This window comes from Juglans regia, chromosome 11 (genome assembly GCF_001411555.2).
Source record: "Juglans regia cultivar Chandler chromosome 11, Walnut 2.0, whole genome shotgun sequence".
Classification (NCBI taxonomy): Eukaryota; Viridiplantae; Streptophyta; class Magnoliopsida; order Fagales; family Juglandaceae; genus Juglans; species Juglans regia.
Genome location: NC_049911.1, coordinates 15,943,715 through 15,970,537, shown reverse-complemented (window position 1 = coordinate 15,970,537; position 26,823 = coordinate 15,943,715). Strand labels below are relative to the sequence as shown.

At 36.8% G+C, this 26,823-nt stretch overlaps 1 protein-coding gene across 1 annotated transcript; it reads left to right on the top strand.

Moving 5' to 3' along the window:
- Positions 1 to 2,346: 2,346 nt before the first annotated feature.
- On the top strand, positions 2,347 to 6,283 carry LOC118349901 (disease resistance protein RPV1-like). The gene is made up of 4 exons (XM_035695852.1): positions 2,347 to 2,624; positions 4,063 to 5,158; positions 5,262 to 5,594; positions 5,684 to 6,283. The coding sequence occupies exons 1-4, from the start codon at positions 2,347 to 2,349 to the stop codon at positions 6,281 to 6,283; spliced, it is 2,307 nt and encodes a 768-aa protein (XP_035551745.1).
- Positions 6,284 to 26,823: the final 20,540 nt, after the last annotated feature.

The window sequence follows — 26,823 nt, the reverse complement described above, 5'->3', positions numbered from 1 at the left end:
CGGGTCGTGTCGTGTCGTATCGTGTCTGTTCAACCCATTAATGTAAACGGGTTAAAACGGAACGGGTCGTGTTGTGTCACGTCGTGTCAATTTATTTCTTATTCATTAATGGGTCATAACGGGTCGTGTCGTGTTAACCCGTTATCTTACCGTGTCGTGTTCGGGTTTAGAATTTTGACACGAAATCCTTAACGGGTTGTGTTCGTGTCGATCCATTAAGTGTAATGTACATACCTTGACACGACATGAACACGACCCGTTAACAGGATTTGACACCCATACTTTTAGGAAAACAAGATTTTATAAAGGAATGCTATACACAACTAATTTTTTATATTTATGTTTTAAAATTAGAATATTTATATAAAATGATATTAATTTTAAAAATTATTTTCATTTAAAATATAATTGTAAAAATTATTTTAAAAAAATTGTAAGTGTATAATTTAATTTTTTAATTAAATGAAATAGTTAATACAACTTAGGGCCAGTTATAATGAATTTATTCTATATTTCAAGGTGTAGTAATGAATAATGATATGCCAAACTTGGTTTCTTTAGAGTTTCGAGAATATAAGAGGGCTTTTCATGCCCACATATCCTATATTCTAAAAATAGAAAATAGAAATAATGAATGTTTGCAGTTGACAAAAGATAAGATAGATTGGCTCTCTTATGGGTAGCATGTGGTCTTCATTTGCCGATCATCTTATAAATATTTATCTGATCGTGTACTTAGATGTTAGATCGATGAATCGACGTACGTGTGATGATTTGGAGAAAAGACGAAGAGTTTTTATTTTTTTAAAAAGAGAAAAATTAAAATAAAGAGATTGAATCACATAGCTAGGATGTCTAATGGAGCAAGTAGAGGAGACTATCTAGGAAAATGATGAAAGATGAGAGAATGGAGGGGATGACTTGGGATTAGCTAGTGGGACCCCGGGGCTGGGTGGATGTAACACCCTGTGCAAGATAAATCGTAAAAGGTTTATCTTGGCTTAGTGAAAGAATATTATTTATAATGGAAACTGGAAATAAACTTTTAGCAGCTACCAGAAATTCGGGAAAAAATCAGAAAATAATTTGTAGGTTCATATGAAATAAAGAATTTTCTTAACATAATGATCAACAGGAAGTCATGACGGGCACTTAAAGTTAAAACCTGTCCATTCACCAAGACCAAGGTTCATCGATTCTCAGAGTCTCTGTCAATTTTCTTGGATCTCTTTTTCTTCTAACTAATTCGTTGAAATTAAGATCTCCATGCAACATAAAGATCCGGTTCATATACATATACATATATATATATATATATATCAAACTTCAAATTGTTTGACATGTTACCCTCTTGATGTATCAAAACTAATCACGTAATATGCCTTGTTAAAATACATAGTTTGCATTTTAAGAGAAACTAAAATGCCTAATCAACATGCCATGTTAAAACATTTCAAAAAATTCAATTAACATAAAATAAAATATAGTAATTGAAATCAAGAAAATCAAGCTAAAGTTAAAAAGAAAGCCTAAAATTATACAAATGTTTTTAACTCAAAATTAATACATTGAAAGAAAAAAAAAGCACAAAAATAACTTGTAACCTATTTACCAAATTAACAACTTTCTTAACATAACCACGGTCGGATATTTACCAAATATAAATTTTATGCCTATTTCCCAATATATTTTGCAGAAACCTGAACGCGGCTTGCCAAACAAGTTTGGACTTGTGGTCATGCCTTGTTTGGACTTGTGGTCATGCCGTGGAAGACGTGATTAACAGTTGAAACCCGCGGCCAAGACCATTAATGTGCATGATCAATTGTCCAAGTCAACTGATCTCAAATTTTCTTCCGTCTTGTTTACGTCTTCTAGGCTGAAATTAACATCAACCCATGATCAAGCTTGGCCTGATTCCAACTAATGGTGATGTTTGTTAAATTTTTTGATAGTTTGGAAAGTAAGGGAGCCACTTACCTATATATATATCTCCAGCTAGCCTGTTAGTGCTAGTTCTTCTCATAATTCTCCAAGTCATCTCCAAATTACTAGCTAGCAAGCACTTCTTTAAACAAGTTTTTTTTTTTTTTCAAGTGTCCAATGGTTCCCCTAAGCACTCAAAGAGCCTCATCATCAGTACCACCGTCTTCTTCCACTTCTTTAAGACCTCGATGGATATATGATGTTTTCCTCAATTTCCATGGTGAAGACACTCGCAAGAGTTTAACAGACCATTTATACACTGCTTTAGAAAAGAAAGGCATTATCGTCTTTAAAGATGATGAAAAACTTGAGTGAGGAAAGTATATTTCTCAAGAGCTCTTGAAAGCAATACGTGAATCCATGTACGCCATCCCCATTATCTCAAAAAACTATGCTTCCTCAAGATGGTGCTTGACTGAACTTGCCCAGATTATCGAATGCATTAGAGAGACGGGTTTGACAGTTTTGCCTGTTTTCTACCATGTTGATCCCTCTGAGGTACGAAACCAAACTGGGGCTTTTGCAAAAGCTTTTGCTACGCATGAAGAAGACCCTAATATTGATATGGAGAAGATGCAAAAGTGGAGAGTTGCTTTGAAAGAAGTGGGCAACATATCCGGATGGCATTTTCATCTTAGGTAACATTTTTTCTTTTAATCTTATAGCAAGAGCATCCATGTATATGTTGGAGATTCTCAAATTTGTGCCCCCATAAAATAGGATTCTGGCAGGTTGCACCAATCAAATTTAATTCGATCCATATAAATACACAAATACACATGTTAGACTCGTGTTGATCAATTAAAGATCTGGTTGTGACAAAATTATAAATTCTAGAGGAGAAATCTAATCCCTTTAATTAAATAAATTTAACATTTGATCCTTACGCTATTACTTTTGTTTTTAGAGAAGTGCTACTGCCATGATTAGGTTTGGATATAAAAAATATTTCATCTCAATCTCATCTAGATCATTACAAATTTCTCAAATTTTCACAAAAATATAATAAACAATTTATCTTTTTCAAATCTCAAAGGAATAATAATATTAAAAAATAATATTCTAATAGTATTTTATTCAACTTTCAACTTTCATCTCAACTCACTATCCAAACCTCTTGTAAGAGATTTCACAAAAGTAAATTTATAAACTAATACGGCTTTACTGTAAGCCAGATTTGTACATCAGATTGAATAGTTGATGATCTATTTAACGTTTTTGAATCAAGATCTAGTTGGTTGCTTTTGGTTGTGGATGACCACAAATTTACGAAAACGATGAGGGAGATCTGCCTACCCATTCAACTGGTGCTTGCCCCCTAATATTAATCGTTTCATCTTCGACCATTGGCCATTTAGCTATTGCCATCACCCAATTTTCCCTCTCGGTTGGATTTTTTATAATATGTATATTTGTTAGACTATTAATTATATCATCACTCATGGTTCCTCCTCTTTAGGGACTGACTACCTTCTTAATTTGCATCCATATCTATTCCTCCAAAAGTCAGCATGCATTCTATGGCTTCCCTTCATCCTCAGAGCCACAAATTCCTTCCTCTAGCCGCTTTACTATATGTACTTGATACTTTTGACAACATATCATTACATTGCTCCCTAAGCCGATTCCCTTGTACTTTACTATCAATTATATGAAACTACTTCATGTCTTGTCCCTTTGGATTTGGCATCAACAACAACTCCCAGATCATCAATGTATCAAGAAACCCTAATTCCTTATCAAAACCTACAATTCTCCTATGAATTCTAATTTTGAAACAACACCCAAACTCTCTTAATTCTCACCGAAAAACAATAGAAATATAAGGGTCAAAAGTTAAACATTATTGGGGGCTATAACATTGTAGGTATGATATCGGTACTCTAATTTTATTGATAACCATTATTTATGGTAGTGTAATATATTATACAAAGGGAGCATGGAGGTTACAACCAAAATCCCAAAACCATGCTCCTTATAATGTGCTATATTGCACATTAATACATTATCATACATTTGGCTCTTGAAATGTTATCAATATCTCATAACAATTAATTATCTTATCATTTTTCCTAGGTATGAGTCAACAATTGTCCAAGAAATCATTAAAAGGATACTTCAAGGATTAAGTTGTAACTTTTCAACTCTTTCCAAGGACCTTGTTGGAATAGAATCCCGTGTGGAGGAAATGATGAACATACTTGGTATTGGATTGGATGATGTTCGCTTTATAGGAATTCATGGTATGGCTGGAGTGGGTAAGACAACTTTGGCAGAAGTCATTTATGATAGAATATCTTACCAATTTGAAGCCAGCAGCTTTATTGCCTGTATTAGAGAAGAAACTAGAAATCGAGGTTTAGTTTCTTTACAAAAACAACTTCTTTCTAAGATCTTCATGGAAAGGGCAATAAATATATGGGACGATCGTGAGGGAATGAGTATGATACGGAATAGACTATGTTATAAAAAAGTATTTTTAGTCCTTGACGATGTGGACAGAGAAGAACATCTAACAGCATTAGCAGGGAGCCATGATTGGTTTGGTCCGGGGAGTAGAATCATTTTAACAAGCAGAGATAACCATCTATTGAAAAGATATGGAGTGAATGATATCTATAAGGTTAATGAGTTGAATAATGATGAAGCATTGCAGCTCTTTAGTTTGGCAGCTTTCAAGAAAGCCCATCTTGAAGAAAATTATGTGGATTTATCCGAAGGATTTGTGAAATATGCTCAAGGCCTTCCTTTAGCTCTCAAAGTTTTAGGGTCCTCCTTGTTTGGTAGAGGAACAAATGCATGGAAAGGTGCTTGGGATCAACTGAAAGAAAATCCTAATAAAGGAATTTTAGACATACTTCAAGTAGGTTTTGATGGATTGGAGGATTTGCAAAAGAAACTGTTTTTAGATATTGCTTGTTTTTTCAAAGGAGAGGTCATAGATAACATTTTAATGGATATATTAGAAAGTTTTGGTTACTACCCATACCTCAATATTGATATTCTAATGGAGAGATGTCTTATAACCATCTCTTCTAAAAGGTTGATGATGCATGATTTGCTACAAAAAATGGGTCAAGAAATAGTTTATGATGAATCCCCAGAAGTGCCTGGTCGGCGTAGTAGATTGTGGCTTTATAAGGATGTCCTTCACATGTTGAAGAATAATATTGTAAGTGGATTAATCTAGATATAAATGTATAGTGTATTTTCATTCTAATTCTGAAGTTTTTTGCAAATATTTCTCACACTATCTTATTGTTCTTGGTTTTTAGGGAACTGACATGATTGAAGGCATAGTATTAAACTTACCTTATCAAAATGAGGAACGATTCAGTGTTAGAGCCCTCTCAAAGATGAAGAAATTGAGAATTCTTAAAATTCGCAACACAAGTTTTGTCAACATGAGATTTTCTAATTTCTGTGATAAGTTATTGAATCTGCATTGGCACAACGACCCCTTACATTTTATGCCAACACATGGGTTACGGGTGCTAGAATGGTCTGAATATCCTTCAAAATCCTTGTCAAACAGCTTTCAAGCAGACAATCTTATTGAACTTAGATTTCAATCCAGTCACATCAAGCAACTATGGAAGGGAATTAGTGTAAGATGTTTTCTTCTTGGTCTTCTTTCTACTAATGGTACTAAGCTTGTTAGTGCTTTTTTTTTTCAATATTTATTTTTTGATAACAGAGTTTTGGGAGTTTGAAACGGTTTGATCTTAGCGGCTCTCTAAACTTGTTGGAGACCCCAAACTTCACAGGAGTCCCAATTCTTGAGACACTAGACCTTGAAGGTTGTACAAGTTTGTCTAAGCTCCACAAATCTATTGGTGTTCTCAAACAGCTTAGACGATTGAATCTACATGCTTGCAAACGCCTTAAAAGGTTTCCAAATGAGATTAGCTTGGAGTCTCTTGAATATTTTTATCTTTCTGATTGTTCAAGATTTGAGAAGTTCCCAGACATTGTGGGAAGCATGACTTCATTGTGGTTACTTTATTTGGATGGTACTGCCATAAAGGAACTACCCCCATCATTTAAGAGTTTATGCGGCCTTTCCATACTGTCTTTACATAACTGCAAAAACCTCTCAATTTTTCCGAGTGTTATTTATAGTTTGTCATCTCTAAAAATTCTGGATGTATCTAATTGCCTAGCACTTGGAGGAATTCAAGACATGAATGGTGAGGGGTATTTGGAACAATTGTATAAAGCTGGAACTGCTATCAAATTCACTAAGTTTTTTGCAGTGCCAGAATTTGGCTCAAATGATTCTTGCTCTATGCAATAAATGTTTATGACTAATGATGACTCTATTAGGGCCTTCTATATTGGTTTTGATGACAGAGTACTACATTAGAAGCTTGAATCATGAAGAAAGTAATTTGCAGACAAATGGCTATGAAGTTGTGAGTCTCTTTGATCTCTTCATAAGATGTTTTGTGGTAGTGGATATTTAATATACTCCAATTAACATCTTTCTATTTTTTGTTCTTATTTCACATGCAGGAAACTAATAGTTTTAATCCCAAGGTATTGTGTGGACCTTCCTAGGGAGCTGAAATGCCAGAGCTCAACATGAGAAGCTTTGGTTCCCATGTGATACTTCCAATCCTTCAAAACTTAGATAATAATAGTAAGTGGGAGGGATATGCTCATCTTACTATTTATGAAGTTGATGATGAGGTAGAGAATTCAGATCCAAGGATTTTCAAGGGCAATCATCCTAATGAAGGCCAATTTGTTGAGTTTGTTTATCATTTTGAGACTAATGAAGGTCCTCTAAAAGAACCCTTAGTCCTAAGTGCCCCCAAAGACCCTTCTGTAGGGCCAATTGGGTTTGGGGTGTACCTACCAGCCAAATGGTTTTTGGAGCAGTCAAATAATTTGGAAGGATGGAGCTACATTGGAGCATCAGTTAAAACAAGCAGCTCAAACGTGAAGGTGAAAGAGTGCAGGGTGGACCTCATATCTCAACATCCTCATTATGGATTCTCTAATACCTCTATTCCTTTCGGTTTAAAATTTGAAATTAGGCATCATCTTCTTTGTTGTTTGGAAGTGGGTAGTCATGTTGTTGTACCTTTTCGTTTCTAAGGCCATAGTAAGGAATTAAAATATGTGAGGTGGCCTTCAGTACTCAGTGCTCTAGGCCAAGCTGTTTAAATGGATGCAATTCATGTATATATTGAGGCTTCATCAATTCTTAATGCTAGTGATTGGACAAGGTGTTTGAGAATGCAAAAGTGTGAGATTTGTAGTGCTCTATACCAACTGATCAGGTACATTAATTATGAGATACAACTCTTCAATGTTTAGGTAGTACAAAAGAGATTAGCTAAGCAATTCCAGATCTAGTTCAAATAAAATTTCCCTTGGATTAACATCGATCGACCTTAGCAGTGTTCCTAGACATTTTTTCCACAAATTTCTAATATTACATGAATATCGACCATTCATACGTATTAAAATCTCACGGCCATTCAGCCGTATTAAAAGAATGTGCCAACCTTTTCCACCTTTAATATTTGGTAGTTCTACAGACCCCGCTCCCAATTCCCGCTCGTAGATCCCTCTTGACATGGTTTGACACGTGGCAGCCACATCTTTATTTTAATTATTAAAAAAAAAAAAGGAAATAAGAAGGTGATCCTTCATTTCACAATCTCAAAAATCCCTTCTGCTCCTCTACATTCTCTTTCTCAGAAGTCAGCCTACCAAATTCAGTTAGAAGAAGAAAATGAGGAGAAAGAAGTAGAAAAAGAACAACGAGATCCTTCATTTTTTACAAGAGGAAACATCATTTTGAAGCTTTTGATTTTCTAAGGTCTTTTGATTCAATGAGTTTTCCAACTCTAACTTTTCTACGATGTAGGCCTCATATGTACTCTCATAACTTTCGTACTCTGTTATCAATGCTTCCCATTCAGTAATCTTTCAATTGAGAAAATTATTTTCGTGGGTAACATTTTTTAAATTTGATTCTAAAAGTGCTTTAGTAATCATTAAGAGAATGAACATCATCCAAACCTTCCTCCAGCCTAAGCATCTGTAACTCCTTGGATTTGGTTGAAAGCTCCAGCTCCCATGTACATTCTTCTGATTTCTCTTTCACAAGTATAAATTCACAACCTGCTTCACCCAAACTCTCCTCTAGAGTTTTGGAAAAAATATCAACGTAAACGTTCACTAAATGCATTTCACAAACTTGTTCTTCAATCTTCTGGAAAAGCCTTTCCTGCAAGCATAGTGATCTTTTCAAATCCTCTAAAGGAATATCTCCACACAAGTTCTTTGTGGAGGCGACAAAAGGGTAAGGTTGTTCTGTGGTGGCAACGAAAGGGTATATTGGCTAGGTTTCATTTTGTTGAGGCAAGCTAGGTTTTGTTCTATTTCTTGAAGAAGACGAGGGTTTTTAATTTTTTTAATTTATTCTGTGGAAGCCACGTCAAGTGGGAGCTGGGAGCAGGATCAAACGAGCGGTGGGCTTAGCTTTTTCCTTAATATTTAGAAAGTTAGCAATCAGTTTATCGGCCCCATCTAGGTTAGAGTTGATTGACCAATCCTAATAAGATATTGTTATTTTATTTTAGGACAATGTTAGGATGTACCAAATGTGCAACTCAAATGTGCACATTAATGTAAATGATTTTTTTTCTTTTAACTATTTTTTAAACATCCTAATCATTAAGAAAAAAATACAAATTCACTAATAATCACTTCCTTAGTCACATCTCAAGCGCATACTTTAGATAAGACTACACCATGAGAGTTGGACTGACTTGAATGCCCAAAAATGAGTGTATGGGACCCAGATCTTTCATAACAAACTGTTGACTAAGAGTACTAGTGAAGGGATTAAGATATGAAGGGTTTGAACAAGTGAGAAGAATATCATCTAGATATAATAGTAAAAAAATAGTGCCTAGAGGTGAGTGATCTATGAAAAGTGAAGGGTCAGCAGAGCTACATTGGAAACCATAGGCAATAAGGAAAGTACTAAATTTATCAAACTAGACATGAGGGGCCTGTTTTTAAGTCATATAAGGCCTTGTTTAGCTTGCAAACCTAAGAATAAAAAGCAGGATGGATAAAAATTGAAGATTGGTCAATAAACATGTCCTCCTGGAGATCACCATGGAGGAAGGCATTCTTGACATCGAGTTGGTGAATATCCCAATGGCGAACAAGGGCAATACTGAGAATGATCTGAATGGTGCCGAGCTTGATTTGTAACAACCCTGCCCTGGGAAGGGTGGAATCGCTACTTACATACGTGTTCTCTTTGTTTTTTTCCTAATAATATGCGATCAGCATGAACATAATACATGTGTATTCTAAATTTATAATTTAATAAAGGGAAATACCTGATAGACATTCTATTCGAATGTTCATCCATAAAAGACTCTTAAGTTCATCATAATCACAAGAAACATAACTAGTTCTACCTAGGAAGGGACTCCATCCCTACCATACATACAAAAGGAACTAAGTCAATGTATATGGGATTACCATCACCCCAACATAACGGTTACACCATACTGAAAGATACATGGTTTAAAGTCAAACCCGACAAAATGTCCCGACAAGGGACCCATCCCAACGTAAAGACATCTATACATATAACCCATCATCCAAGCAATGTCAAACCAACAAGGAAGACACTAAGTGTCTGCCTCTCCCTCTACAGTAGTGTCTTGCACCTTAGCTTCTCCGTCATTACCTGGACATTTAAAACATAAATAGAAAGTGACTCTAATACTCAGTAAGTAGTATACCATGTCGCTAATGTACTAATCATCTATTCTTTTTCTTTTGAAAACATGCATACATAAACATTTTGAGAATTTGACAATGTTTTCATGCATAAACATCTTTGAGAAATAACTATGCTTTCATGTTTCACTTTCCCTTTGGCCAGTACACACTATTATATTTTGTGTGTTAGGATTAGCGGTCTTCCTTTGGACCTAATTCCGCTAGTTGCCGCGGGTGGGGAATCCCACAGTGAGGGGGTAGCACTGGGTGCACCGACAGTACTACTTACCCGACATTGCAATCTGCCTTGTCCTTTGGTACCATAATTGATTTATCAGTCATGGCCATTACATAGTTTCATATATTAAAACATTGATTTATTTTCAGTCCTTTCCTTTGCTTTCTTTTTCAATCAAAATATTTTCATCATGTTTCTCAGTCCGATGCATATGCATTTTAATGAACAAGATACATTTTCATTCTATACTACATATACGAATAATTAATAAGTTTATTGAGAGAGCATGCATGATAAGAGTTCATGATTTTAGAATGATTCGCAAATGCACTATTTCATACTTTACAACCAATCATAACTTATAGGATGCTTAACATGGGCTATCAAGAAAGGGCTTGTACATACTATATTCATTTACTCTTTTCTTTAGAAGAAGATTTTCAATAACAGAGAGACAGACACTCTTTCATAAAGAGAACCTGGTGTAAGAAGCATGGTCATAACTACTGACTTCTATGCCCCTCGATGATTCCAACGTTAATATAGGTCCTATTCCAAAAAATAGCATAAGCGTGTTAATACTCATACAATATTCTTTAGCCCTCCCTTTTAAAGAGAAAGCCACGATATTACAATCTAACGTCCCTTCTATGCTTAGAATTAACCCGATGACTACTCCTTACCTCAACTTACAAGAGCAATAAATTAAATATTAAGACATGTTGGCTGTACATGGAAGGATATTTAAAAAAGCTTACATAAAAGTAGTTAAGAATTCATAGGCTTCAAGCAAGGTCTCTTTGGTTCAAGCTCACTTGGGTTATGGACATTAGGAGATAAAATCTGAAAATTCTCAACAATGGACTTTAAAATTGATTTAGGCATCTCAAGCAGGCTAAGCAAGTTTAGGAAATATGCCATTTAAATCAACTTGTACTCCCTCATTATAAAATGTTAGCTTATCAATATTTTGGACTCTTGGGTTAGGTAGAATTTAACCAAACGAGGGATAACATACATGGGTTATTTTTACTGACATGGGCTTAGGGGTACTTGGACAGCTTTACATATCGTAATATATCATGCACAATTAATCTCCTATACCCAAACCAACTATGCTATAATCTAATCACACAAGGAATATTTTAAATAGTTTAAATAACATATCCCATTAAAATTAGAGTAGCATAAAGTATAGAAAGGTTATCCATCAAGCAACTTTAAACCCTTTAAACACTCAAGCTTATGCTTTACTCACGTAATACCTTTCAAAAGCAAGATATAAAATTACAAGACCCAAACAAAACCACTAAAGCGAACCTCTAGCATCCTAAAACTAGATTACTAGCCAACCTCAACACAAGACACATGGTACCAACATATATAAATTAAAATCACTTTAATCATCACCTATGATTAAACCAAGTTTAATAGCAATATAGCATTTTTGAAATATAGAAAAATACATAGCAAGACAACCATAATACCATTTGGTTCGGGCCATAAATAGGGCATACATATTATTTGTAATATAGGAATTTAACTACACCAAAACACAACCTAAAACAACTTAGTTGGCTTCCAAAATCACATTAAAATCGAATGTGTCAATTTAGGGTTTTTACCTTAAGCTCTTAGTGCCTTTCAAAACCCAAGTGGAGGACCAAATAGTGGTATAGCCATGTAGATGATGAATGAAATGATGGCATTGTGTTAAACCCCAAAACCGGCACATCATAGGTAAGAAAAATGGTGAAACTCGAAACCCAATGTAAATCATACTAGGGAATAAACCAAAAGTCTGTTGCCTTCAAGATTTCACCCTTTGCAAGATGAAATCAAGCTTTGGTTCCAAACTTTGAGTCAAAACCAAAAATGGGTATGGTGGGAGTGTTCTCGTACGGCTTGAAGAGGATGAGAGAAAAATATTTTTCTTCTTCCCTTGCTATGGAGTCACAAAGCTTGAAGAAGATGAGAGGAGCATGTTTTCTTGAAGATGAGAATAGAGGAGAAGAAGAGAGGGAGGTGGTGTTGACTTTAGCTTGCTTGGAGAGGAAGATGAAATTTTCTTTCTTTCTTAAGTGTAGACTGACAAGTATGGAGAAATACAGCTGATAAAAATTCCCTTGGATTAACATTAACAGACCTTAGCATTGTTCCTTGACATTTTTTCCACAAATTTCTAATATTACACGAATATCGACCATTCATACCTATTAAAATCTCACGGCCATTCAGGCGTATTAAAAGAATGTGCCAACTTTTTTCAGCTTTAATATTTGGTAGTTCTACAGACCCAGCTCGCAAGTCCCACTCATAGATCCCGCTTGATGTGGCTTGCCACATCCCGAAAACCCCTTTCTACTCCTCTAGATTCTCCTTCTGAGAAATTAGCCCATGAAATCAAATTAAAAGAAGAAGGAGGAGAAGGAAGAAGTAAAAGAAGAACAACGAGATCCTTCATTTCTGAAAAGAGGAAACATCATTTTGAAACTTGTGATTTTCTAAGGTCTTTTGGTTTAATGAGTTTTCCAACTCTAACTTTTCTACAGTGCAGGCCTCATATGTACTCTTAAAATTTCTCACAAAAAGTACTAAACTCATTTTAACATCCAAACACACTTTAAACTCAGTTTAGATGGGTCCCAAATAACTTCATTTACTACTCAACTCACTACTATTCATAAAGAACTCAACTCAGTTGAGCTCAGCTTAACATTCAAACGCAACCTTAAGGGATGAAATTGTTTTTTCTTTCTTTTTTGGTTGCCTAAGCCGTAGACTTGAATGAGGGGCAAGGAATTTTTGGTCTTTGTTCCTTTCTTCCATCACAAGAAAGCAAATGGATGGTGGAGATCTATCCACCTCAAAGACATTTTTTACCTACCAATCTAATGGTAGAGAATAATTAGGTCATTTCTTGAATAAATAAAATTAGAGAGCTTAAGGAAAATGTTGTAAAGTCTTAAAATCATGCCCTTGATTTATTTTAATAAATCTCATTTTAAAATAAAGCATACTCATCTTAAAATAAACAATTAAAAACTTTATTTTAAAATACATAAAAGAATATTTCACTTAAAAGAATTAATAAAAATGGTGTAAGAGTCTACGCAGTAGGACTCGAGTATTACATTATTATAGGAGATAACATCTTTGTATAATTGACACCATCAATTTGGTGGAAGCCCTTGGCAACAAGGCAAGCTTTCAACCGATTGAGAGTATCGTCGGCATTGATTTTGGTCTTAAAGACCCATTTACAACCAATAATATCCATGTAAGGGGAACGAGGCACGAGTGTCCAAGTGTTGTCTTGGAGAACTTGGATCTCATCTTGTAGTGCTTTGGTCAAGCCAGCATGGTTAAGGGTGGAGTGTATTGTCTTTGGTTCCTTGGGAAGGTCGACAACAGTGTGATAGTACTTAAAAGTGTTGGGAGAAGAGTATTTTGCTACCTTAGCAAAGGTGGTGAACGCATTCCGTGACTCACAGGGGTGCCTCAACAGTCTGCAGTCCTAGAAGAACGCACTGGCAGCGCAATGTTTCGAGCTATGAGAAGGTAAGGATGCAGTTGAGTCCTAACTCTTGGAGTTGTCGGAGTCCCATAGGCAACTAGAGGGGGGATCTCGGGGCAAGAGGGTGACAAAATTGGAGGTCGAGCTTGCTGCGGCCAATGTGAAACTTGCTCGGTTTACTCTCGAGCTTACAGTGGTGAAGCGCCTCCGCAACCAAGCTTGGAGTCGTGAATACTCCCGAGGGCTAGAGAAACTGGAAAAGCACTGGATGTCAATCCTCGCTGCTCTCACTGGGGCTTTGGATCTTGCATAGTTTTCCCCGACTCAGGCGGATTGTCTCCCTCTTGATTCCTTGGGGCACAGTCTGATGCCTGACGCCTTCCCTGCCCCGCTACCTTGCCAATGGCCCTGACTTTTTTTTTTTTTTTTTTTTCTGGGAATCCTCTACTAGAGTTCCACCTAGTATTTGTAAACTTGTTATCAATGAATGAGGTTTCCTCTTGAACTTTCATCTTTCTCCTTTTTGCGTGCTTGGCTTTGTAGTCTATCGTCCTTGTTCTTGTGTTCCTTTCGTCGTGGGTCTAGGCATAGCTATTAGGACCCACAAACGCCTAGCCAGCCTGAGCCTTGCGTGGAACTCTCCCTTGTGACTTAGGCCTAAGTCAACGGTTGCTGGCGAGGAAGGGAGAGTGGCGAGGAAGGGAGAGTGGGACCCTTGGCACAGGTGAGGTATAAATGCGGAGCATCGGCCTCGGGGGCCATGCAGGATCCTAGATGGACCACCTTTGCTGGCAAGGGGAGAATGGGACACTTGGGAGATGTGTTCCCCCTTCAACCTTTGAGGCACGAGCGTAGAGCATCAACCTTGAGGGTCTGGCAAAAGTCGAGATCGACTGCATTGGCAGGTGAGGGGCGAATGGAGACTTGGGAAAGGTTTTCTTTCCTTAGGACATTGAGGCGCAAGTATAGAAAATCGGCCTTGGGGGCTAGGTGGTTTCTGAGATGGACCTCACTGGCGAGAGAAGAGAAAGTGGTACACTTGGGAAAAGGGTTCCGCTAGTCGGCCGTCGAAGAGCGAGCACGAAGCATCCATGAATTCCCCCCCTTTTTAACTTGAAGGATGTCTTTAGCATTGACAAAATCGTTCGCCTAATCGATGAATTCCCGCAAGGTCACAGCGGTCTTTCTCATGATTTCGACCATAATTGAGTTGAAAGGCCACAAGCCTCCCAGGACTGCCGCCAACGTGATTGTTTCATCTTGATTGTCGATGGCCAATCACTCCTTGTTGAAGTGATATAGGTATGCTTTCAGGCTCTCTTCTTCCCTTTGCTTCACAGTGAGAAAGTAAGCGGCTAGTCATCTTTTGTTTCAGCTGGCCATGAATTAAGTTAAGAACTGTCGATCAAGATTTTCAAAGCTATGAACGAAGCTCGATCAGAGAGTCTCGAACCATGGCTGGGTAGAACTTTTTAGTGTGAGGGGGAACGCCCAGCACACTATCCCTCCAGAGAAGCCATCTAGTGTCATGTCGGTTTTGATAGTTTCTAAGTATTCGGTCAGATCCTTGGATCCGTCATACATTTCTATTTGGGGGGCTTTGAACTTGAGCAAGAGTGGCACTGCCACCACCTCTAGACTATACAACAAGTCTGTGTTGCTTAGTATTTGATCTATAGACGAGGACCCTCCCAATCTATTCTACATCTCCTCATACTTGTCTTTGAGTTCCCACAGCTTGTCGCTCATTCGTCTGTGTACCTCGCCAATGGCCTATGACTCTCCCTCCATTTTCTTAGCTTTACTCAGGCAAGCATCCTCCCCGAGTTCCGCACTCTTTTTCCTTAGCACTTCACCCTCTCGCATCAGAGCCTTAGTGTCTGCCCTCAATTTCTTTATTAGTTCCTCCATCTCCCCCATTCTACCTTCCATGTTCGTGAGTGAGGATTGCTGCTCAAATGTTGGGCACGAGCATGTGGGGTCCAACATACAAATGGCACGCTATTGTTGTTAGGCCAAATAAGATTGGATCTCATAGGTGGCACCAGTTGTTAGGACTTGTTTTGTGTACTGCCCATCAAAGGAGTTGTCTTCAACCTGCCACCTAGAATAGGAGGGGAAGGTTAGCGGAAGCTAGGAAGCCTCCGAAGTCAAAGTCAGTAAACTCTCCTTCCATTTTTCAAGTATCTAGGGACTGAGGAACGTTTTCGTGTCTTCTGTAGCTTTTTGCCTTTTTAACTGTTGTCATGGGTTCACTTTTGCATCGTTCCTCATGAAACCCTTCTGTCACGATCATTCCCACTTTTCACGATGACGGCGAGATACGACATTTAATGAGGCCATCAATAACAGGCATTGAGCCCAATTTAATGAGGAGAGGGGACGAGCAGCTAATCGAATCCCTTTCTCATGGTGGATGCTATTTGGGCCCAATTTCTTCAGATTCCTCCTGTTTACACTTTTCACAAATCATGGGTAGGATAGTATAGGCTTGGCCCAACGCGTTAAGATCTCCCTTCCAAATTCCAATAGCAATTCACAATATTTACAACGAAGGGTCATTGTTAGGGGTGTAAAAATTAAGCGAAAAACTGAAAAATCAGCTTGGACTGGCTTGAATCGGTGGAATTGGTCCGGTTTTGGACTTGTCCAGTTCGGCACCCATTGTCTTAGTTCCAAAACCAGCCGGTATTGGTCTGGTTCCGATTCTATGCTTTTTAGGATCAAATCGGACCGGATCGGTTCACTATATTATATATTTTAAATAAATTTTTTTAATATTATATACAATATTTTTATAATATAAATTATAATTACATATAAGATAATGTTGTTATAATTTATAACATAAAATTTTAATCTTAAACATGAAAATTTATTTGATCATATGCTTTAAACATAAAATATATATATTAATAATTTTTATGGCCTAATAACTTCTCAACATATTCATTTTGATAAATATATAAAACATTATTAATACTAATATACATTAGTATATTAATTACATTTCATTTTAGTTAATTAGTATACATTAGTATACTAATGTATTTTAGTATATTAATTACATTTTATGTGCCCTAATACCAATACTATTAAAACTGAAAAATCGGATCGAACCACACTAGAATCGAAAAAATCGAAGTACCGGTTTAGGAGGGTAACCGATACGTAAGGAATTTTCAAAAATACAAAATCGATATATACCGATTTGATCTTAAATTTTATCCAAAATTAAATTGAATCGAACTGATTACACTCCTAATGACTGCAAAGTATAGTATTTGATTTTTCGATTTCAATCTATTCTTTTCTTATACATATAATTTAAAAACCTTTTAACAAGGTGATATCGCAATGATTATCATGATTTGCACATCGCACCATCATAATTGAGTACCATCTAGTCTAAAGACGGACGAAGTTGACCGTACATGTGGAAATAAGAGTAACAACTTTCCTATAATATCTACTTAATTAATTATGCACTTTTAGCCGGCTCAAGTGAACCTTTCTTTCTAAGCTTCTCGTCAAAAGCTAGCTAGGGCTCTTCCTTTTTAGGAAAACAAGATTTTATAATGGAATAGTATACACAACTAATTTTTTTATAATAATGTTTTAAAATTAGAATATTTATAGAAAATGATATTAATTTTATAAATTATTTTATAAAAATGTCTTTCATTTAAAATATAATTGTATAAATAGTTTTAAGAAAATTGTATATCTATAATTTTTTTTAATTAAATAAAATAGTTAATACGACTTAGGGCAGGTTATACTATATTTCAAGGGTGTGGTAATGAATAATGATATGCTAAACTTGGTTTCTTTAGAGTTTGGAGCATGTAAGAGAGCTTTCCATGCCCACATACCCTATACTCTAAAAATAGGAAATAGAAACAGTGGATGTTTGCAGCCAACAAAGGATAAGATAGGCTGGCTCTCTCATGGGTAGCATGTGGTCTTTGTCAGAAGAATAATTGAGAATAACTGAAATCCATATTTTGTATTGAGGGACAGTGTCCCTTTTATAGATTTTACAAGAATATTTCATTTACAAGAAAGCTAATAAGATAATGACAAGTGTACAGTCTAGAATATTCTAAGACTTCTGTAAAACTAATTTATCTAGGTTAATATGTCCCCACGAGCCCAATGGGGTTTCAACAACAGTGAGACTCGTCCTAAACCTAAAAAATGTATCAGAAACCAAGGGCTTTGTCAGCACATCAGCCAACTGATCTTTGGAACTGTAGTGGGCAACTGTTAGACTCTTGGAGTGATAGACAGGGTTGACTGATAAGTATGTTGTTCCAATGTTATCACACGAAAAAATTGGAGATTTAGGAAGGAATAGACCCAACTCCCGAATTAGTTTTTGCAACCAAATTAATTCTGCAGCAGTGAATGCAAGTGAGTTGTACTCTGCTTCTGTACTTGATCTGGCAACTGTCTTTTGTTTCTTTGAACTCCAGTAAATAAGATGATTTCCCAAGTAAACACAGGAACCTGATGTCGATCTTCTGTCATTTGGGCATCCTGCCCAATCTGCATCTAAGTATGCTTGAAGAGTGAAGGATGAGGAGAATTTAAACATCAAGCCATAATTAATTGTGGCTTTAAGGTATCTCAGAATTCTCTTAACAGCAGACCAATGAGACTATTTTGGGAAATGCATGAATTGACATACTTTGTTTACTGAAAAGGATATATCAGGTCTAGTAAAAGACAAATATTGTAAAGTACCAACTATACTTCTAAACAAAGTAGTATCATCAAAGGAGGGAGTATCAAACTGTGAAAGTTTGAGAGAAGCAGACATAGGAGAGGTGATGGGTTCAGCATGTATCATGTTGCTTCTGACAAGTAAGTCTTTAATGTACTTACGTTGTGAAAGAAAAAGGCCAAAGTCAGAGTAGTCAATTTCGAGACCAAGGAAATAGGAAAGTTTTCCCAGATCCTTGATAGGAAATGCAAGACCCAAATCAGTGATAAAGCTGTCAATGGCACTCGGTTTGGATGATGTCAGAACAAAATCATCAACATAAATCAACAAGAACATGTGTAAATCACCATGACTCAATATGAATAGAGACGGATCAGATTGAGAAGCAGAGAAGCCATAACTGTTAACCAAGAGCTTAATTGTGCAAACCAGGCCCTCAGGGCCTGCTTCAAACCATAAATTACTTTATGAAGCTTGCAAACATGATGTAGAAAATTTGGATCAATAAAGCCCTGAGGATGTTGGATGTAAATTGTATCAGACAAGGATCCATGCAAAAAGGCATTTTGTATATCCAATTGGCACAGAGGCCAACCACCAGTCACAGCAATTGAAAGAACCAAACGTAGGGTAGTTGGTTAGACTACCGGACTAAAAGTATCATGGTAATCAAGGCCAGGCTGCTGGTGGTAGCCTTTAGCTACCAACCTAGCCTTTCTATGTTCAAAGGTTCCATCAGAGTTAAATTTGGTTTTAAAAACCCAACGACAGCCAAGAACATTATATGAGGGATCAGAGGGTACTAAACTCCAGGTTTTGTTGTGAAGAAGTGCCTTAATGCATCTCGCCATTCTGAAAATTTGTATGCAATTGAGAAGCTTGAAAGATCATCTGGTACCATAGCCATGGAGAGGAAGCAATGTCATGGTGGAAAAGTAATAGTGCCATTTGTGGAAGTACGAGGACAAGAGGAGTTTGTTTTGCTTCAAGTGATGATGGGAGACTGTGGTGGTCGAAGAGTAGAAGAAGAGGAAGCATTTACAGGAGTGGGAGATGAGGAATAACCGAGAAGGGTAGGGTTAGAAGAAGATGGAAACAGAGGCGCAGGATATGAAGAAGTTTCTGGAGAATTAGGGTTAGATGATTTTGATCAGTAAGGGCTGGGTAAGGGAGTGGACAGTAATTGGCCAGTTGGATTAATGGGAATGAATGGGCTAGGTGAAGTATTGGTGGGGAATGGATTAGAGGAGGGAAGAGAGTGTAGTATTGGGCCAGGGCCTGGACCAAGGATGGATTGAGGGAAGAGAGGTCAGTGAGCAGAGTGCATGGGTTGGGCCAGAGGCGTAGAGTTAATGGGCTTTAAAAGGGGAAATTCATTTTCATGAAATGTCACATCTCTTGAAATATATAGTCTGTTGGACTTAAGATCCAAACACTTATATCCTTTGTGATGTGGACTATAGCCCAAGAACAAACATGGAGTAGACCGAAAAAGGAGTTTATTTTTATTGTATGGTCTAAGATTGGGAAAACATTTGCAACCAAAAACTTTGAGGAAGTTGTAATCTGGGTCATGATTGAAAGCAATTGAGTAGGGAGATTTATTGTTAAGAATTTTTGTGGGTAGAAGATTAATTAAATGCATGGCTGTTTCAAAAGCATTAGACCAATATGATTTAGGAAGAGAAGCATGGTCTAGCAAGGCAAGCCCAATTTCGAGAATATGTCGGTGCTTTCTTTCAATGATACCATTTTGTTGATGCGTATGGGGACAAGAAAGTCTATGAGAGATGCCAAGTTTTTGACAAATTGATGTGAGAGGTTGAAACTCACATCCACCATCCGTTTGAATTGTAATTAATTTGACATTGAATAGTCGTTCAACGTGAGATAGAAACAAGTGGAAAATATGTTGAACATCAGATTTTAGCTTAAGCGGATAAAACCATGTGTAACGAGTGAAGTGATCCACAAATGAGGCAAAATATTTAAAACCAAACCTTGAATTAACTGGAGCTGGGCCCCAAAGATCTACACTGACTACTTGTAAGGGCCTTGTGTAAATGGCCCGACTAGAATCAAAAGCCAACTGATGGCATTTAGCCAAGGGGCACTCAGAACAATTAAAAGACTTTTTGTTGGAAACAAATGACAAACACTTGGAGTGTAAAATTTTAAAGACAAGCTCGAGCTACGAGTGACCCAAACGCCTATGCCAATTTGAAACAGAGGTCCTTTCACCAAGAGCAGCAGAAGGAAAAGCCTGAAGGGATGAAGATGAGCTCGGAGATGGAGGGAAGAAGTATAGACCGTTACGAGTTGGACCTATGAGGAGGATTTTCTAGGTCCGAGTGTCCTTCACAGAGAAATGAGTGGAGTGAAACTCAAAGAAACAATTATTATCGATGCAAAATTGAAGAATTGAGACTAGATTTTTGGTGATGTTAGGTGCATGAAGTAGATTGCATAAACGGAATTTAGAGGAGTTTAAATGAAAGGAAGAGTCACCAAAATTCTAAATTGGAAGACATGATCCATCTCCAACACGGATTGCTTCAGGTCCATGATACGGCTCAGATGACAAGTTCAAGTTACTCAAGTCGCTGGTTATGTGATGGGTGGCAGCTGAGTCCAGGGTACCAGGTTGAATCAGAGAAGGTGTTTGGGTTCTTGGAAGAGGTATAATTTGTGGAAAAGGATTGGGGTGGGTCGTATTGATAAGAGTGGTCAAATCTATGGTAGCATTGGAGGGCAACGTGACCTGTTTTCTGCCATACTTGACAGGTAGAGCGAAGCCCACCAAGTGCTTGATGGGTGTTCCCTTTGGACTAAGAGAACTATCTCCCATCACAAACATGATGGCGACCTCACCCGCGGCCTTGTCTTCCACCACAAGAGGGAGCACGACCACGTGTATTGTGATAGGAAGTGAAATTTGCTAAAGGTTCATGAAGAATTTTTTAGGCATGGCTCATTCAGTTTTCTTGGACAAGTAAGAGTTGATAGAGTTCATGGGAGGTTAGGGGTTCAGCGCGAGTTGTAACAGAGGTTACGAAGCTTTCATAAGCAGGCCCTAAACCTGTGAGAAGATAAGTAACAACATCTTTTTCTGGGATAAGGGAGCCAGTTGCTGCAAGGGTGTCGGCAAGATTTCGAACTTTCCCAAAATAATCAGAGATAGTTTGATCTCCATGAGAAAGGTGAGTCAATTGGTATCTGATTTGGAAGTCTTTTGCCTGTGATTGGGAAGTAAACATGGACATCAAGGAAAGCCATAAGGCTCGAGAGGTTTCAGCTGAGAGAACATGGCTACTACTGGAGTCGGAGAGGGAAGAAAAAAGTATACTGAGCACAAGTTGGTCTGTGCGTGTCTAGAAAAGAAACTTAGGGTTGGTCTGTTTGGTGGGAGATTTAGTGGTGATAGGTAAGAATTGAGAAGGGCAAGGCAGTGTTCCATCAACATATCCATAGAGATCTTGCCCTCTAAGGTATGTCGAAATCTGCATTTTCCATAACAAAAACTTTTCAGTCGTTAGCTTGGTAGTAATGACATGTGAGGAAGATGAAATAGAGGAGGCCATGGATCACGAGGACTGCTAGTCGAGTAGCTCTGATACCATGTCAGAAGAATAATTGAGAATAACTAAAATCCATATTTTGTATTAAGGGACTGTGTCCCTTTTATAGAGTTTACAAGAATATTTCAGTTACAATAAAACTAATAAGATAATGACAAGTGTACAGTCTAGAATATTCTAAGAATTCTATAAAACTAATTTATCTAGGTTAATAGTCTTCATTTGCCGATCATCTTATAAATATTTATCTGGTCGTATACTTGGATGTTAGACCGATGACTCAATAGAAAGACGTACGTGTGATGATTTGGAGAAAATATGGGGAGTTTTTAATTTTATTTTTTACTTTTTAAAAAAGGGAAAAATTAAAATAAGGAAAATTCTTATTGCAGTCCCCATTTTGGGACTGCGTTGCAAGCTTAATGAAACATTGTGTTTCATTATAGGGAAAGTGAAATCTACAACAAGCAGCCCCCCTCCCAGCTGGCTCATATATATTCGCACTAAATCTCCCCTTGATAGTTGCTGCCTTCTCTTCCCATCAAGCGAAACCCTTCTAGCATCCTCTAGTATATGCCAAATACGACAATAAAAGATACAAAAATAGAACATCAGTTCTTGTATCATACTTGAAGTAACTTCATGTGATGACAGAATGGTTTTAGACTCAAATTAAAGTAGAAAGAGAGAGAATTTGGCATGAAACTAGTACTTTCCTAGATACTTCTTTGAAGAACTAAAAGGCATTCAAAAGATGACATACAACTACTTCACTGATAGGAATATGAGTATGAGAGAAGTTAATAATGTGAATACAAGTAGCAGAACTAAGAATGCTTTGGATATGAGTGTTGATCAATACTCGTGAATTTATATTGGGCCGTGCTGATGTGAGTGTTGTATGCCCGAGAATGTTCCAAGCAATGTAATTAAGCAATTGAGGTTTTAATGCAAATTTTCAGCATAAGTTTTTTACAATCTTCTTTTTTTGTTTTGTTGTTTGTTTTTTTTTTTTTTTTCAATGACAAGTTTACGAACTTAAGCTATAAGCTCTTCGGCCAAATTCGAATGGGTTTGATCCGAGAATTTTTGGATAGCCAGTGGACTAGTTGAAATTAAGCCATCCATCTTCACTAGAGACAATTGTGTCTAATATTTTGAACTTCCCATCAAATGTCTTTGTCATCCCAATTGCACTCGACAAAATCAGATTAAGGATCTCCAAAACTCAAGTTCAAAAGATGTTGCCAAATTGCCACTCCTAGAATATCTCGAGGACTCATCGCAAAAGAAGACAAGGTTACATTTAAAGTTGAAGCCAGTTTGACACGAAAAGCTAATTGTTTGTAGAAAAATCTTAAGTCTTCACCATCAAGGCCATTTACCATTTTTACTTCTTCCTCCTTTTCACAACCCCTCAGTTTTTCTTATCAACAAGGCTTTGCCAAAGTGATACATGTGGGTTAGCATTTGAGGGAGCTTGGTGCACTGCATCTATCTTCTTCTTTGATCACCATCAAAAGCCCATTTTCGTGGGGTCAATGATGATCCAACACCCCAACATTTGTCATTGTTTTGTGACTTCGTCAATAGTGGAGGTGGTTATTTCGTAAATGGTGGAGGAGATTGGGTTGTGGTGGTCGACGAAGGTGAAGGAGATTGGGTTGTGGGGTGCATAGTAGAGAAAACAAAAATCTGTAATTTATTTTGACTTTATGTTGTAGAAGAAAGAGAGGTAATGTAGTCAATTCAAGCCTAAAAATGAGGACAGTTTGATCATTTCATACTGGGACTGCAATACAGTCCTTTGAGGAGGACTGTATATAACATTGCTATGAAAATAAAGAGATTTATAAACATAGTTGGGACGTCTAGTAGAGATTTCACAACTTTCAACTCACTATGCAAACCTCCCGTAAGAGATTTCACAAAAATAAATTTATTAACTGATATGGTTTTATGTGGTATGCTAGATTCAGATTGAATATTTGATGATCTATTTAATGTTTCTGAATCAAGATCTGTTTGGTTGCTTTTGGTTGTGGATGACCACGAATTTAGGGAAATGATGAGGGAGATCTACCTACCCATTCAAATGGTGCTTGCCCCCTAATATTAATCGTATCATCTTCGACCATTGGCCATTTAGCTATTGCCATCACCCAATTTTCCCTCTTGGTTGGATTTTTTAAAATATGTTTATTTTTCTAACTATCAATTGTATCATCACTCATGGTTCCTCCTCTCTAGGGACTTGACTACCTTCATAATTTGCATCCATATCTACTCCTTTAAAAGTCAGCATTTATATATCGCATCCCTTCATCCTCAGAGCTACAACTTCCTTCCTCTGGCCACTTTACTATATGCATTAGTTACTTTTGACTACATATCATTACATTGCTGCCCAAGCCGATTCCCTTGTACTTTACTATCAATTATATGAAACTACATCATGATGCCTTGTCCCTTTGAATTTGGCATCAACAGCAACATCCAGATCATCAATGTACCAAGAAACCCTAATTCCTTATCAAAACCTACAATTCTCCAATGGATTATAATTTAGAAACAACACCCAAACTATGTTGAAGGGAGCATGGAGGTTACAACCAAAATCCCGAAACCATGCTCCTTATAATGTGCTATATTGCACATTAAAACATTATCATACATTTGGCCCTTGAAAAGCTATCACTATCTCATAATAATTAATTATCTTATCATTTTTCCTAGGTATGAATCAACAATTGTCCAAGAAATCATTAAAAGGATACTTCAAGGATTGAGTCGTAACTTTTCAACTCTTCCAAGGACCTTGTTGGAATAGAATCTCATGTTGAGGAAATGATGAACATACTTGGTATTGGATTGGATGATGTTCACTTTATAGGAATTGTGGTTTAGTTTCTTTACAAAAACAACTTCTTTCTAAGATCTTCATGGAAAGGACAATAAATATATGGGACGATCGTGAGGGAATGAATATGATATGGAATAGACTATCTTATAAAAAAGTATTTTTAGTCCTTGACGAGGTGGACAGAGAAGAACATCCAACAACATTAGCTGGGAGCCATGATTGGTCTGGTCCAGGAAGTAGAATCATTTTAACAAGCAGAGATAACCATCTTTTGAAAAGACATCGTTGAATGATATCTATAAGGTTAATGACTTTTATAATGATGAAGCATTGCACCTCTTTAGTTTGGCAGCTTTCAAGAAACCCCATCTTGAAGAAAATTATGTGGATTTATCCAAAGGCTTTGTCAAATATGCTCAAGGCCTTCCTTTAGCTCTCAAAATTTTAGGGTCCTCCTTGTTTGGTAGTGGAACAAATGCATGGAAAGGTGCTTGGGATCAACTGAAAGCAAATCCTAATAAAGGAATTTTAGATATAATTCAAGTAGGTTTTGATGGATTGGAGTATTGCAAAAGAAACTGTTTTTAGATATTGCTTGTTTTTTCAATGGAGATGTCTTAGATAACATTTTAATAGATATATTAGAAAGTTTTGGTTACTAACCATACCTCAATATTGATATTCTCATGGAGAAATGTCTTATAACCATCTTCATCTAAAAGGTTGAGGATGCATGATTTGCTACAAAAAACGGGTCAAGAAATAATTTATGATGAATCCCTCAAAGAGCCTGATCGGCGTAGTAAATTGTGGCATTATAAGGATGTCCTTCATGTGTTGAAGAATAATACTGTCAATGGATTAATCCAGATATAAATGTATAGTGTATTTTCATTCTAATTCTTAAGTTTTTGCAAATATTTCTCATACAATTTTATTGTTTTTGGTTTTTAGGGAACTGACGTGATTGACGACATAAGGCTAAACTTACCTAATCAAAATGAGGAACGATTTAGTGTTAGAGCCTTCAAAAAGATGAAGAAATTGAGAATTCTTAAAATTCGCAACACAAGTTTGGTCAACAAGAGTTTTTCTAATCTCTATGATAAATTATTGAATCTGCATTGGCACAACGACCATTTTGGATTCATGCCAACGCATGGGTTACGAGTGCTAGAATGGTCTAAAACCTTCAAAATCCTTATCAAACAGCTTTCAAGCAGACAATCTTATTGAACTTAGATTTCCAAGCAGTCACATCAAGCAACTATGGAAGGGAATTATTGTAAGGTGTTTTGTTCTTGTTCTTCTTTCTACTAAAGGTACTTTGCTCGTTAATGCTTGTTCAAGATTTGAGAAGTTCCCAAACATTGTGGGAAACATGACTTCATTGCGGTTACTTTATTTGGATGGTACAACCATAAAGGAATTTCCCCCATCATTTAAGAGTTTATCCGGCCTTTCCATATTGTCTTTACATAACAGCAATAAGCTCTCAATTTTTTCGAGCGTTATTTGTAGTTTGTCATCTCTTAAAATTCTGGATGTATCTGATGCCTAGCACTTGGAGGAATTCAAGACATGAATGGTGAGGGGTATCTGGAACAATTGTATCAAGGTGGAACTGCTATCAAATTCACTAAGTTTTTCGCAGTGCTAGAGTTGGCTCAAATGATGCTTGCTCTACGCATGAAATGTTTATGAGCAATAATGACTCTATTGGGGCCTTTTATATTGGTTTTGATGACATAGTCTACTACATTAGAAGCTTGAATCATGAAGAAAGTAATTTGCAGACAAAAGGCTATGACGTTGTGAGTCTCTTTGATCTCTTCATAAGATGTTTTGTGGGAGTGGTTATTTAATATACTCCAATTAACATTTTTTTTGTTTTTTGTTCTTACTTCACAAGCAGGAAAATTATTATTTAATCCCAAGGTAATGTGTGCATCTTCCTTGGGAGCTGAAATTCCAGATCGGTTCAAAATGAGAAGTTTTGGTTCTCATGTAACACTTCAAATCCATCCAAACTTAGATAATAATAGTAAGTGGGAGGCATATGTTCATTTTACTATTTATGAAGTTGATGAGGTAGAAAATTTAGATCCAAGGATTTTCAAGGGCAATCATCCTAATGAAGGCCAGTTT

Coding starts and splice junctions, on each gene's coding strand:
- LOC118349901 (XM_035695852.1), top strand. CDS start 2,347: ATGTACGCCATCCCCATTATCTCAAAAAACTATGCTTCCTCAAGATGG. Junction 5,159..5,261: donor ACATGTTGAAGAATAATATT/GTAAGTGGATTA, acceptor CTTGGTTTTTAG/GGAACTGACATGATTGAAGG. Junction 5,595..5,683: donor AACTATGGAAGGGAATTAGT/GTAAGATGTTTT, acceptor TTTTGATAACAG/AGTTTTGGGAGTTTGAAACG.